The sequence below is a fragment of the Cornus florida genome, unplaced genomic scaffold (genome assembly GCF_030987335.1).
Source record: "Cornus florida cultivar Cherokee Brave unplaced genomic scaffold, ASM3098733v1 CherokeeBrave_3.0.0_Hap2_Chr09, whole genome shotgun sequence".
Classification (NCBI taxonomy): domain Eukaryota; kingdom Viridiplantae; phylum Streptophyta; class Magnoliopsida; order Cornales; family Cornaceae; genus Cornus; species Cornus florida.
This window is the reverse complement of record NW_026775579.1, coordinates 81,820,434-81,836,293: the sequence shown is the minus strand read 5'-3', so window position 1 is coordinate 81,836,293 and position 15,860 is coordinate 81,820,434. Positions and strand designations below refer to the sequence as shown.

Sequence of the window (15,860 nt, the reverse complement as noted above, 5' to 3'; positions counted from 1 at the left end):
CTATCACATTAAAAAGTATTTGGAAAAAGAGTATGATTGGATCATTAACATCTTTATTTATTTATTTATTTATTGTTAATTGACATAATGACAACATCTTTAGACATCTTATATCAAATAAGTTATATATATGGTACAAAGCTAAAGTTTGAAATTTTTTAATTTAATAATGAATGAAATGTGTGTGTTTTGTCCATATCTATCTTTTTTGGTCTACTGTATAACATGAGATAATGTGAACGCTTGAATGTTTTGTTGTCAAAAGGTTGTGTATGAGTCAAAAGGTTGTGCAAGGCTTCAAAATGAGGTAAATTGCTAAATGTCATATATTTGTCATTAAGTTAGGGCTTTTAAGATTATTCTTTTTGAATATTAAACTAAGAAAATATAATTTAAAAAAAAAAAAAAAAAAAAACTCATGACAATTATCATTTATTTCTAACAATCACATAATAGTTAGCAGTGGATATTATTGAGCAATTATAGTGTGTCAAAATAATGCATTAATGATATAAAGAATACTTAAAGAAAGCTAAATAAATTACAAATATTATTGAACTAATACAGTAACTCATTAATTCAAATAACTCAATTCAAATATCTAATTATTAAAGGTATTGTGGTCCAATGATATCTCTCTTACTGAGTGAGATGGTAAGAGTTCGAGTCTCCAAATAAGTAAAATGAGTGTGAGTGGTATATTTAAGTTTCTTGTCGATGAAAAAAAAAAAAAAAAATCTAATTAACTGATGTTCTGCTTACCGTCTTGGAAATGAAAAATTGAACACAAATTCACGGATTATGGAAGTTTAATACAAAGTCTAATTGTTATTATTATTATTTTCTAAATTTAAGAGATAATATTAGATTACTACCCTTATCATCTCTAATTATGAGACTCAAAAGTATGTCTTTTAAAAATAATTAGAGAGCTTGAACAAGATTTGATGGTCAAACCCCAGCCACAACTGAGTTGGAAGAACATGTGCAGGCATGCTCCACCACCACGTAGGGCTAGAGTTATCCACAAGTAGGAGGCTAAATTAAATACACTTGGTCTGAACAATAATTGAGAACCTCAAATCTATCCTTTCGAGTGCTCCATTACAACAATTTATATGCCATGTTCCTCTGCAAACTATGTCTGGACGTGATTGTGTTGTCAATTTTTGTAAGTTTTTTGGTCTCAATCTTTTGGGTTATTAATCATTACTGAATTTTGCATGTATTTGCTACAAAAGTGGACAGGTGGCGCCCTGGTGACCATGCCACATGTCACGCATATGTCACGGGTGTGAAGAGACTAGGAAAAGTTCATTAGGAATTTAATATGTTGGTGAGAAAAAAGAAGAAAAGTTCAAATTTTACAAGATTAAGGGTTTCAGATGGATGAAGACTATATTTTCACCGCATCATTAGGTATTTAAAAAATATCTACCTAAGAAATTTTAGTTCAAAGTTTAAACTGAATTTTTTTGTAAGACATTGATTTGGTCCTCTCAGACATAGAATTAAATTTAAGAGTAAGATAGGTTTGACACCTAAAAACACAATTGCAATTGATACATGTATACCATGTCTTTGTAACATGGCTTTCAACTAGGAGGTCGTCGTGTTATCAAATGCTTCAAATAACAGAATACCATACCTCCAAATCCACCTGACCACTCACAAGAGGCCACGCACTAAAAAAAAAGAATAAAACTTGCACATTTGCTTCCATGACAGCGTGTGATTAACCGAGACCATGTAGTCCCGGACTATGTAATAGTTCCTCTCAGGCCTCTGCAACTTCGGCTGAGTGAACATGACGACCATCATCAGAGGCCACCACCTCAAGGACGCATTCTTGTTCTGTATAAGCTCAAGACAAGGAAGCATTCTCATTCTGTATTCAATGGCAAAGTTTGCATTATCACATGTAGCTTTATGACAATCTTCTCATTCTTCGTTCAATTAGAGTAGGCAACACTATGTTTTGAATTTTGTTTTCAATACAAAAATACAATTCCAGCAAGCCATCAAACTGACTATATACAACATTAGATGAATTTAACAATTTTCACAAACAAGTGGTACATCCTATAAATTGCTTCACAGTTTCCATAGTTGTGACAGCTATGGTCATAAGCAATTTCAAACAGTATTTCCTTTATTGTATATGTAAGATTTTGCAAAGTACAAGTAGGCTACTATTTCGATTGCACTAAGTCCAGCAAGCAGCCAATAGAAGTAATCTAGATGCGCCCGATTCAGGTTATCTGAAAACCAACCGTCTTGACCATATCCACCAGTAGCTTTGTCGATGACAGAGATGAGAAAGCTGCTTAGGAAGCTCCCTATGCCAAAGATGCTAAGGTAGAGAGAAAGACCTATACTCTTCAATTCATTTGGGACCTGATCATAGAAAAATTCTTGCAGACCAACCATGGTAAACACGTCAGCGATTCCAAACAACAGATATTGAGGTACCAACCACCAGACACTCATTGGAACTGTTGCCTTTGGCATATCAATCAGCCCATATTCTAGAGCAGTTTCAAGTCGTTTCCTCTCAACTATAGCTGCAATTGCCATTGAAATTGCAGATAAAAACATTCCAGTTCCAATTCTTTGAAGCATTGTTATGCCCGAGGGTTTTCCAGTTATAGCTCTTGCAATAGGAACAAGAATTCGGTCATATATGGGAATGAAGAGAACAATAGAAAGGCTGATAAAGGATTGAAGTGTAGCAGCTGGTACATCGAAGCTTGATCCAATTGATCTGTCCATAGTAACTCCTTGCTTGGTAAAGAGAGTTGAGGATTGTGCAAATACAATAGCATACACCAAACATGTAGCCCATATGGGAAACAGCCTTAGAACTGCCTTTGCCTCTTCAACCTCGTTCATGCTAGAAACAGTCCCATATTCCTTGGAACCATCGGGTGCAAGTAAAGCTTTGTTAAGAAACCTGTTACAAACTCAAAATACAAAATTAAATGAGATCAAGTGGTTTCAGCGAGAGAAGATAGTTAGAGTGCAGCTGTGACAATAAAATTGATCCCATTATTTCAGCCACAAAGCACGAGGTGCTATAGAGATGCATATAGACAAGGCAAAAGACATCCTTGATGCACTACTGACACCAGCCAAAGTGACAATAAAGTGATTGAAAGAAAGTCTCGTGAAATTCTAGAAGGCCCGTCTATTAACATTGTCATCGGAAATAAACTGACTTGTTTAGATACTACCACGAATGATACGCAGTTATTCCAATGATCAGTGAAACTTAATGGTGAATTAATTCAATTTCCAAGGGACATCTAAATGCCTTTAAGAAGTTCTATTAATTTTTAGATCATTTTATGGACAAGAATGAAGTTGAGCGGATTCATGTTTCCAAATTTCGTAATATCAATAAAGTAATTCCCTTACTTGAATTGTTGAGAACCTAGGTGAGGCAGGGTTCCTCGAGCTTCTTCTTGAAGAGCTATGGCAGAAGGGGAAGTTCGCCAATTCCTCACTGCATTTATAAACACGTGACCTATTCTCAAAAAGGGACTTTTCTCATCACCTTTGATGCTAAACCGGTAAGTCATACTTCCAAGCAAGAAAATGACCAGTGCAATGGCCATGGCAACACATGGGATTCCAAAACCAAGACCCCAATTAAGGTTGTCTTGAATGTAGTTCAAGATCAAGAGCGTTATCAAAGTACCCCCACACATAGAAAAATACCACCAGTTAAAGAACGAGCTTTTGGCTTTGCACTCTTTTGGATCTTGTGAATCAAACTGGTCAGCTCCAAAAGCCTGAACGCAAGGCTTGTGCCCTCCTTGTGCCACTGCCACTAGATATAGTGCAAAGAAAAAGAAGATGACTTGGAACTGGGAAGAAGAACATGGCACATTTTTCACTGTATTTTGGCAGACAGAAGGGAGAACAGCAGATATGGTCAACAAGCCAAGTCCCTGTTCCCAATCCAAAGAGAATTAGCATTTCATAATGAAACAAATGTATAATCAGGATCACCGTGCTGAAGCACGGTCTTGTTCCTAACAATCAAGTCAGACCTATCCAATAAATCAAAACCTACGAATGATCATGAGTGGGGAAGGGAGGAGTTATTTCTCCTTAATCATGCTACTTTTAGAATTAGAGCTTTAAAAAAGTCGAGCTTGTTCATTTTAAATTAATCAGGCCATGAAATGTACTTCACATGGTCTACATGCCATGGTAACACTTGCATCACTATGCTACCAATAGTTTTGGAAGATCTGTACATCCTAACATGAATAATATTGTTAAAACTTTTTCCTGTGTATAAGTGTAATTTAAATACATATTGATGGGGTAAGGACCAAAAACCCTTGGCTTTAATATAAAGTTAGCGCAAGATCCGTTATCTAGACCTAGAGGGGAGTGCATACGTCTTACTTACTGTTTTAACTACTAACTTTTTGAATTTTAACTAAATCACAGAATTTTCAAATTCAAAATTAAAACTAAATAATGAAATCTAATCAATTCATCATGCTAATTAACATACCAATCAAGCAAAAAAAAAATTAAATATGTAAAAAGCATCAAAAGAGGACCATATTTTTACGTGAAAAAACCTAACGGAAAAAACTACAAGATCTAGTCCATGTAAACCAAATCCACTATGATAAAGAGATTTACACTAGATGAACGATACCCAAACCCTACAACTCCGAGTTGAGTCTTGATACAGACTGACCACTGAACTCCCCACTGCTGACTCCAACACACAGTCCACTCATTTTTTATATATTTTAACATGGTATCAGAGTCAGGTTGTTCTTGTAATCTCATCTAGAATTTGAGGGGGTGTATTTGAATTATTATCATGGAGCATATTCTCTATGTCTTCACATTCTTTTCCCGACATTATTCCGGACATTTCCCGGCTAAGTTTCGGCTTTTCCCAGCATTGTTCCGGCCATTTTCCCGACTTAGTTCTGGCCATTTCTTCCGGCATAGTTCCGGCTATTTTCCCCCGCGAGTTCCAGTTTATTTTCCCCAATAAAAATATAAAATAAAAATAAAAAAAGAGAAATGAGAGAATTGCGTAAAAGCTTGGATGAGATTTTTACTCATTCACAACTCTAATATTTATAGGTAAAAAGAGCACATGCTCATATTATAAGAAAGGAAATGAAATGAAATCTAAATCAAATTACAGAATATTCTATGGTATATTTTATAGTATAATCAAATCTCTGCTAATATGGTAAGTCATTCCATAAATCGTGGCTATCATATGTGCTAACATGAACAGATTTCGCTCATCACGAATTCTCTTCTCCAATCCATCTTTTAATCTCCAATGACTAGTTGCCCATTCCAATCTTGGTAAGATGGAATGACAAGTTGGTGTTCAACTCATTCAATATCAGTTCCACAGTAATTATACTCATAACACTCACCAATCTAATGCAATTGATGAATGCTAAAAGGAAAATATGAATGCACTCAATTTTGCTCAAAAACTCTCAAACATATAATACTCTCAATATATTTCAGTGTATTAAGGTTTGCCTGTGATAGTGTAATCATAGCGGAATCAGAGTTGTGGAGACTAGAGAGAATAATTTTTTAAGTGTTTTAATCTAAAAATGAAATTGTCTACTCAAGCAGTTCGATTGATCGAGAGACATGTCGATCCATCGACATGACTCTAGAAGCCCTCGATCCACACCTCAATCGATCAAACAAATTTGTCGCAATATGGTAAATGCATTAAAGTATCAATTTACCTTTATACCTTGGCTTTGAAGATTATGCTTTTACCCTTGGTTAAAACTTGACTTCCATCTTTAACTTGCATTAAGTCTTAAAAATCTAACTAAACTTAAAATCCAAACAAACTTACAGACTCTATTTTTGATTCACGAAATATGCCAACATAAGTCCTATTGACCTATATCAAATTATGGAAAAAGAATCTGTTGACCCCAAGGTTTCAACCCAATGGTGTTTGGGTAATTTTGATGATAACAAACTATTAATGTGTGAATTTTATATTCTACTGGAGTTTGGGTTAATCAGGTTTCAATCTTAAACTTGAAGAATATCATGGAAGACAAAGCTCAAGACCATGGGCAGTATTCATGGACGGAACCAGAAAATTGTGTGTGTGTGTGGGGGGGGGGGGGGGGGGGGTGTTGGGGTGGTGGTGGGGGGTGGGCAATAGTGAATTTTTTTAGTTTTTATTTGGTGAGAGCTAGATTCATTGTAATGTAAAGTAAATTTTGATACATTTTGATGAAAGCTCAAACCTAAGACTAAAAGGAAACTAGGACCTAATAATTGAAATGGAAAATATCATTTTAAAGGTATCTAGGATCATTGACTTTGCCCATGAACTTAGATTATTCATATCATAAGGGCATAAAGGTCATTTGGCAAGTTGAAAGCCACTTTAAAGTCAAAAGTTCAGCACTTTAAGACATTTAGTTGCCTAAGTGGTACACTTAAAACTTCTAAATGACCCAAAATAAAGTTGACAATTAGAAAAGGCAACTTAGTCGCCTAAGAGGGAACACTTAGTTGCCTAACCAGATATTCCAGTACCTAAGCCGAAAATTTGCAAAGGGCACTACGTCGCCTAAGTGGCCATACCTAGTCGACTAAATGGACATTTCAGTAGCTGAGTTAAAATTCAGAAAGGACACTTACACGCCTAACTTGTCACTTGAGTTGATGAGCCATTTTATTCTATTCAGACAATAGAACAGCTATTCTATCGCCCCTCGCCTGGACTTTACTTGTAGGGCGACTTCATATAAAAAGCAAGAGCTCGGTTACACTACCCACTACCCGTGAGATAGAAGTAGGGCACTTTACCCACCTCACCCCCAAGGCTTTCAGCAGCCAAGGAGGCAAGTCGTGCCAGAAAAGAACCCTCTCTTTTCTTCTTTTGATTTCATTATCACTTCGAGGTCACTTCGTTAAAAGAGATAGAATATCGATCTGTCATTCTATTTTTTATATTGCTCAGTGAATACTTAGCCAGGAATGCTATTTCTGTATTCTTTCTAGATTCAAGGACTAATGGTTGAATCAGCTAGTTCTCCCCTATGTCAATCAGTAGCTTTCCTTTCTACTCGTGCAATAAACAAGCGTATCAGCCCAATCATTCTAGTTCGAGACGCCTAAGCCCAGAAGATTGATTCTCTTTATAGATAGCTTCTAGCGCTGAGCGAAATATATCAAGTGTGCAGTGCACTTGTAAACTTTATTTTGACCGTCCCTCATTGGTTGTCCGTGAATTCCGTTATCAAGAAGTGTATCCACGGCTTCTTGTACCAATTTCTCCTGACACATTACTAATTCTCCTGAACGCCTATGCTGGTACACAGACACCTAAATGGTTTTTTTTCCAATAAGTTGCATAAATGTGGACAGGGACATTTAGACGACTAAGTGGGACACTCAGTCAACTAAATTGACTTCACAATTTAAAATTAACTTTTCAAATCCCCTCCACATGCTGGCCAAATGATTATAATTTCTAAAATGGCTATAAATAAAAGTTCCCTTGGCCTTTCATAATTATTTTGCTACATTTGAACAGTCTCTTGATCATTCTTCAGCGCTTTCAAACATTATTGTTTAGAGTTGAGCTATTATCACTTGCTTCGTCCAATTACTCTAGAGTGAGCTTTGATTTGCATATCTATCCATTGGGGGATATTCATTGTTCTACTCAAACACTTATCCATACTTGATTATTAGCGTAAAAGGGTTGGTGTAACCCTTCAAGACTAAGTGAGGTATTCACTTAGCAAGAGATGTGCTGTCCGCCCGATGAAGGAGAGTTGATAGTGGATTTTGGAATCCTCGAGAGATGTTCTTGAGGCATGAACGTAGGCCGAACCATGTTACAATTTGGCGTTCTGTGTGTTTGCATTTCTCTACCCTTATCTCTCTTTACTTTCAGCTTGTTTATTTTCTTCTTGTATTCATATTTGCTGAGTTTTTTCTTTTTATTTTTAATCAGCATATTTGCTTAGTTTTTCATTTGAATCAATTTAACTGAAAAGTTTATATAGTTTGTCAAAAGACCCAATTTGACCTGCTCTTGGGTCATTGTTTGGGCAGCAGAACCAATTTTGGCCTTTGAACATGTTATTGACCTAAAAAAATTAAGTATCTTAATGTATTCCTATACTATTAAAAAATTCATGTTGGAATATCATAAGTAATTTCTAGATTTGTAAAACAGTACTCAAAAATAAAAAGAAAAAACTGGGGATGTAAAACAGTAGTCAAAATTGAAATTTCTTGTATATTTGAAATTTCACGAAAAATAGCACATCGCTGAACTACCTAAGCTCATACCAAAGAGTAATATGTTAGCAAGTGCCCCTTATGTTAACGAACGAATAATCTTGTCTACCAATGAGCAGTGCTATACAAACCGAAAGTTGACCAATTCAGCAATGCAAATTCAAACTAACCAATGGATATCTTCATGTCATCTTTTGAATTGGCATATTGAAATAGAAGAAGTGAGTTAACTAACCAAGATGTAGAGCAAGGAAGCAATAATAATGGTCCGGTAACGTCCGAGAAATGAATCGGCGATGAATGCTCCTAAAAGCGGCAGAAGAGAAGCCGTGCCGGACCACGCATTGACGTTCGCCGCCGCCGTGGCCGTCGATTGGCCGAGCGGACCGGTCAGATAGGTTATTAGATTGGACGATATGCCATAATAAGCAAATCTCTCGGCGACTTCAACTCCTGGCATTCCATTAAAACTTTCTAGTTTGAAATTCACTTCTTTGCTTTTGAAACCCTAATTTAATTTGATGATGTAGTGAATTTGTTTTTACCTATGATGAACGATGCGGATCTCCACCCTCCCGACTTGGATCTGATGACCGGACGACCTTTGTGGTCAACGACGCCGTCGACGGCGTCGTGGAGCAGTGGAGCTTCGAACTCCGGTACGTCGGCGTCGGCGTCGGCACCGGTGAGTGTAGAGACGGCCATGTCTTCACCTAATCCAAGAAGAAACTTATTTCTTATTACACTACATAAAAAGCAGGAGATATTTCTGCAATTATTTTGGGCGCTTACATGTGGAACAGAATAATGGTTTATACAAACGTGCGTCAATGATTTTTTTTTATTATTATTATTTTCGGAAGGTAACGTGCGTCAATAATTGAGCTCGTTTTCTTAGACTAAATAATTTTTGTCTTTTTTTTAAAAAAATTTTTTTCCCTAAATAATAATTTATTATTTAAGCTTGTTAAATTCACAAATAAATTTGTGTATGAACAAGTTCATTAAAGTTTCATCCAAGTTTGTAGTTCATTAGATTTTATTTAAATTTAAAGTTTATTATTTACCTTATCAATTTGAGAAATTATTAAATATTTTTACATTTTTTTTTTTTTTTTTTTTTTGTCACACGAATCATTTATACACCCACTTTGTTTCTTTAAAGACGTGAATTTTCATCATATACTTTGTTTCTTTATAAACTCAACCATCACTATCCACTTTGAAAGATAGAAGAGATATCAAAAGATCACAAAACCCTTAATGTTTAGAGCATTTAATAAATTAGTTAAATTCAACTTTGGGAATAAAAATATATAGTCTTATAAATGTTTACAAAGAAATCTCAACAATAATTTTTATTACATTATTATACCAAAATTATTAACTGAAACCGTGACTGCACAGTCATGCTGTGATTGACTGTGCCATTGTAAAATATAAATTAGTAGTCCTATTAATAGGCCCCACCCAAAAAACCAAACTCCTAGGTAACGGTTGATCCATTGTGAAATCAAAATATTTCTACTCTTCATTTCCACAAAAAACCTTCCCTTCCTCTGCCTCTTTTGTTTGAAAAACCAGTGTTTCAAAACAAATGTAAGAAAGAAACAACTTTGAAGAACAACGGTTTCAAAACAAATCTAAACTCTTCAAGAATCTGTTACTTAAAATTAACTTCAACAAAAATTAGGCACATGTAGAAAATAAAAAAAAAAAAACCCAAATTTTAACGAGAGAGATTTAAATTATCTATTCAATACACATGTTGAGTGGCACCATCCACAAAACCCATCTTACACTTTCAATAGTCATCAATTATATCATTTTCCATATATATTCGAAAAGTTAAGAAATAACATTTTCCATAAATTAGATATAAATGCAGTGGAAGTTTTAAATTCGTAGTTACTTTACATTAAGTTGATCTAAAACCTTTCTCAGAACAATTCCAGATCATGTACCTCATAGCTGTCAATATAGTAGGATGATTGTGGTCTTTAGCAACTTCAAACATTACTCCCTCGATTGTATATGTAAGATTTTGCAAAGTACAAGTAGGCAACAAATTCCACTGCACTCAATCCAGCGAGAAGCCAATAGAAGTAATCGAGATGTGCTCGATTCAAGTTATCCGAAAACCAACCATCTTCACCATATCTACTGGTAGCTCTCTGGATGACAGAGATTAGAAAGCTGCTCAGGAAGCTCCCTATGCCCATGACGCTGAGGTAGAGAGCAAGACCGACACTCCTCAAATCGTTTGGCACCTGATCATAGAAAAATTCTTGCAGACCAACAATGGTGAACACGTCGGCAATTCCAAACAACAGATATTGGGGTGCCAACCACCAGACGCTGATCGGGACAGTTTCCTCTGGCTTATCAACCAGCCCATATTCTTCAGCGGCTTCAAGTCTTTTCCTTTCAACCAGAGCTGCAATTACTATGGAGATTGCAGATATAAACATTCCAGTTCCCACTCTTTGGAGCATTGTTATGCCTGAGGATTTTCCAGTGATGGCTCTTGCGATGGGAACAAAAATTCGATCATAGATGGGAATGAAGACCGCAATTGAAAAGCCGATAAAGGATTGAAGTGAAGCAGCTGGTATTTTGAAGTTCGGTCCAATTGATCTGTCCATGGTAACCCCTTGCTTGGTAAAGAGTGTTGAGGACTGGGCAAATACAATACCATAAACCAAACTTGTAACCCATATGGGAACCAGTCTTAGAACTGCCTTTGCTTCTTCAACCTGACTGGTGCTAGACACCCTTCCATCTTCCTCGGAACCATCCGGTGCAAGCAAGGCTTTGTTAAGAAACCTGTTGTGAACCCAAAACGAAAAATTTAAGGAGATTCAAGAGCTATTTCAACGAGTAAAAGAAACTTTTTAAGTGTAGCCATGACAATAAGATAGATCCCATTGTATCAACCATACATCACGAGTTTCACAGCCGGTACAAAAGGAGCAATATCGCATAAAGGACATGCTTAAATGTCATGTATCTAGAGCATTAGAGAACAAAGATGGTAAATACCACCAGATGAGAGTCATCACAAAGTATGGTCCCTGCTAATCAAGAACGCTAAGTTGGGTAGGCCAGTTACGGATCTAACCTCTGGCTTTACTCAAGATTTTAAACTTGCAATCTCATGCTATATAATCCACGCATTTCATGGGCACTGAGCAATGGCCCTAAATACCATCAGATCATCACCAAAATGATGGTAACAACTGACTGAAAGAAAGTCCTTCATGAAATCCTCCGGTGATCATTATTCAACAGTGATGAAAGGCAATTTGACTTGTTAAGATGCTACCATGATTATGAATGCAATTCACTCGTTTCAAATGAGAAGCAAAACATTATGGACTAATTTCAGTTTTCGAGATACATCAAAATTCCTCCACAAGTTATGTACTGTTTTGCAAATCATTTTATGGACAAGAATGAGGTCAGTAGGATTTATTTTTTCCAAATCTCATCATAACCAGAAAGTAATTCTCTTACTTGAATTGTTGAGAACCATGATGAGTTTGGCTTCCTCGCGCTTCCTGTTCAATAGCTATTGCAGAAGGGGTAGTACACCAATTTCTAGCTGCATTTACAAATACTTGAGCAATTCTCATAATGGGATTTTTCTCATCCCTTTTAATGCTAAACCTATAAGTCATACTTCCAAGCAAGAAAATGACTAGTGCAAAAGCCATGACAATACATGGGATTCCAAACCCAAGACCCCAATTAAGATTTTCTTGAATGTAGCTCAAGATCAAGATAGCTGTGAGAGCACCAACACACAAACCAAAATACCACCAGTTGAAGAATGAGCTTTTGGCTTTGCACTCTTTAGGATCTTGTGAATCGAACTGATCAGCTCCAAAAGCCTGGACACAAGGCTTGTGCCCCCCTTGCGCAATTGCCACGAGATATAGTGCAAAGAAGAATAAGATGACTTGGACCTTGGGAGGAGAAATTCGCGATCCTTTTACTGTATTTTGGCTTTCAGAAGAACTCGGAGAATAGAGCAAAGCAGATACTGTCAACAAGCCAAGTCCCTGTGATTCATCCCAATACAAAGAGAATTTGCATTTTATGATGAGGGGAGTATTACTCAGGATCACAGTACTGAAACACAATCTAATAGCCATTTCCTGATAATAAACTCAGATTTGCCCAATCAATCAGAAAATAAGTTCGATGTTCTCGTGATTGGAGAGAGGTGATGTGAAGAAGTCTCCTTAAGCATGCTAGTATTGCGTAAAAAAGTGCTGCCTCGTTTGCTTGGTCACACAATGAAATTGATTTCAAATGGTTCCTTGTAACTTATATAAGTTGAGATTTAACCTGTTATAGAATAATGGGAATCAAACGAACTGGTGAAAATCATAGTTGATCTTTTAGAAATCTATTAATCAACTTAATGGGCTAGCCGCATACGAAAAAAGGTGGTTTCCTATATCGAACCCATGACCTCCAGATTACAATGAAGCAACCTTACCATTGCGTCAAGGCCCACTCTCAACCTACAAATCAACTTCCAGTTCGTATTTCTTCACATTTCCAGTTACAATTTTACCTAGCTTTACATGTAAAATCAGTAGTCAAATGGGTCCAAGATTTGAAGGTCGTCTCCACACAGTCCAGATTATTAAACTACTCACTAGTATCGTGACAACTGAAAGGTCCCTCCAGTAGTACATTGTACTGAAAATTGTGAAGACATGAATTTGCAGTAACCCTTTTGAAGGTAAAATTCTTTTGTGCATTTTATTTTTCCTTTGCGCGGTTTGACTTGCTGTTTGACAGTACACAAACAGGCAAAGAAATGTACTGCATATAACTCCCAATACATTCCTAATTGGAGAACCAGATATACCTTAAATTACATGGTTTTGCTTAAGGCTTTACACATGAATACATTAAAATCTATGTTATAAATTTAGAAGACAAAATTTTTAACATGTATTATCATTACATATGGTAAATAATTTGAAAATATTTTCAACAACTTAATTAATTCAGTCTAATCCATTTTTTAGCTATTGAATCAGTCATTGATGGATTGTCATATAGGCATTTTTTTTCCGATCGCGGTGTTAAACCTCTTATAATACCCTATAGTCCACTACAGACACACATGCAGTCGCACTGTCCATCCCACATGCACTGGACAATTACCAAGAAATGTTAGATCCTTACTATTATCATATTATATTATCCCTTAACACCTTTTCTTTTCTTTTTTTTCATGCGAGGTAAAAAGCCTCCTTCCATTCTTTACCTTCTCTCTTCCAATTTTCCATCCTCCTTACTAAACAAAGCTTTATAGTTATCATTGTTTTATCTCTTCACTCCACTTGAGGAGGAAGTGAAGTGATTAATAAATATCATCCGGCTGGCTAGAGCCTTAGGCGAGTTAGGCCCTCGCCTAAGGTCCCGGCCAATAAGAAGGGCCATAATTTTTCATTTCTTTATATAATATAACTTTTCTAAAATAATTACAATATTTCTTTTAATTATTAAACTTTAACAAATTGAGAGATTCGATAGTTGATCTAAAAAATTCATTTTAAACAATTACCTATTTATGTTGTTTAACCTTGAAGAATTCATAATAGGATTTATTCTAATTGGTAACTTATAGGATTTATATTAATTGGTAACTTATTTTATTATTTGGTAAATTATTTTATCTATAAATGATTTGAAACATCTTGATTGAATTTCAATTAAACAATTACCAATTTAATTTTAATTGGTAATTTATTTAATGATTTGAAACATCTTCGTTGAATTTCAATTAAACAATTACTTATTTAATTTTAATTAGAAATTTATTTTATTATTTGGTAAATTATTTTATTAAAATAATTACCTATTTAATTATTTTAATAATACGTAACTTGTTTTAGGTGTTTTAATAGTTTTATAAAAACTCTTTTTTAAAAAAAAAATTCATTTTATTTATAATAACTCCCTTAATTTAATTCATTTATTTATAGAAATTATTTTATTTTAATTTATTACTCCATATATGTTTCAAAGAACATAAAATTCAATTAATCACAAAATATGAAAATCTGGTGATTTGTTTTTCAAATCCCATGAATTCCGACAAGAATTCAACCAATTTGAAAACTAAAGAGAAAGAAGTGAGCAGCTACTAACCAAGATGTAGAGCAAAGAAGCGATGACAATGGTGCGAAATCGTCCCAGAAATGAATCGGCAACAAAAGCTCCCAAAAGCGGCAGAAGCGCCGCCGTCCCCGCCCATGCATTCAAATTCTCGGCCGCCGAGGCCGTTGATTGGCCGAGCGGACCGGTCAGATAGGTTATAAGATTGGCCGATATGCCATAGAACGCAAACCTCTCGGTGACTTCCACACCTACAATTCAATCAAACTCTTTCTAGCTTGAAATCCACTCCGTCATTTAATCTGTATCTATCTATCTTATTACCTATATGTGTGTGTCTGTGTTTGTGTTACCTATGATGAAAGATGCGGATCTCCATCCGCCGGATTTTGATCTGCTGGTCGAACGACCTTTGTAGTCTACGACGCCATCGACGACGGTGCCGCCGAGCAGTGGAGCTTCGGGCTCTTCGGCGACGGCAGAAACCGCCATTTCTTCACCACCTCCCACTCACACGTAAACCAATAAAAGAGGCGAACTTAAAATATTAGTACTATAAGAGACAGACGTGTTTGTGTACTTTCAATGTCATCTTTTTTCAATACAATAATTACTACATGTTTCATGAGTTCAGGAAATTATAACACTTTATTTGGTTTTTTTGTTTTTTTATTGACAACAACCCCTCCCAACCATTGGAGGCAAATAGTGAGTGAAAATAATGTACAGCAACTAAAAGATTACGGTTGACTAAAAGATTTCGGTTAATCATTACTATGTGTCTGTCACGTCTGTGACACGTTAACAAATGTGTTAAGTTTTATTTAAATTATAGGATGAAGTACAGTCAGATCCTTAAGGTTCTACAAAATGACACTCAGAATAAATTTACCTGTTTTTTAAGACAAAGATATTTTTTGAAAGTTCCAAAATAAACAAAGACACTCTTTTATATGAAAAATTGATCAAATTACCCTTTAACTATTTAAGAGACTTTTTTAACTTTACAATTTAATAAATTGGACTATATACCCTTGTGAATAATTTCCGTATAAAAAAAAAATTAAAAAAAAAAACTTTATATTGTTCACTTATTTTTTTTCTTTTTCTTTTTTTTCTTTGTTATTTACTTTATAAATGTATTTCAAATAAAAAAGAAAGGCATGCATAAAGTTAAGATGCATAACGTTATACTAGTACATATTTTCTTTTATGTTGAAAAATGCATAATATTTGATATATAATTTAAGATGCATAAAGTTATATTGGTACCATATTTTTTATTTTAAAAGAAAAGAGATTGGTTTAATTTTTTTTAGATGAAAGAATTAAGCATCTTAATTAAAAAAAAAAAAGTAATAACAAAATATAATTTATTTGAAATATATGTATTGGATCAAAAAATCGTCTACATTTTT

General features: G+C 35.1%; 2 protein-coding genes across 2 annotated transcripts; both read right to left on the bottom strand.

Moving 5' to 3' along the window:
* Window positions 1-1,926: 1,926 nt before the first annotated feature.
* LOC132274650 (protein NRT1/ PTR FAMILY 5.10-like) lies at window positions 1,927-9,095 on the bottom strand. The gene is made up of 4 exons (XM_059775974.1): window positions 8,844-9,095; window positions 8,534-8,751; window positions 3,418-3,953; window positions 1,927-2,953 (listed from the first exon to the last, which is right to left on the bottom strand). Exons 1-4 carry the CDS (start codon window positions 9,001-9,003, stop codon window positions 2,137-2,139), a joined length of 1,731 nt encoding a protein of 576 aa, XP_059631957.1. The 5' UTR covers window positions 9,004-9,095; the 3' UTR covers window positions 1,927-2,136.
* A 1,051-nt stretch (window positions 9,096-10,146) lies between these two features.
* On the bottom strand, window positions 10,147-14,951 carry LOC132274652 (protein NRT1/ PTR FAMILY 5.10-like). Its single transcript, XM_059775975.1, has 4 exons — window positions 14,796-14,951; window positions 14,476-14,693; window positions 11,815-12,362; window positions 10,147-11,124 (listed from the first exon to the last, which is right to left on the bottom strand). The coding sequence occupies exons 1-4, from the start codon at window positions 14,932-14,934 to the stop codon at window positions 10,308-10,310; spliced, it is 1,722 nt and encodes a 573-aa protein (XP_059631958.1). The 5' UTR covers window positions 14,935-14,951; the 3' UTR covers window positions 10,147-10,307.
* Between the last annotated feature and the right edge of the window lie 909 nt (window positions 14,952-15,860).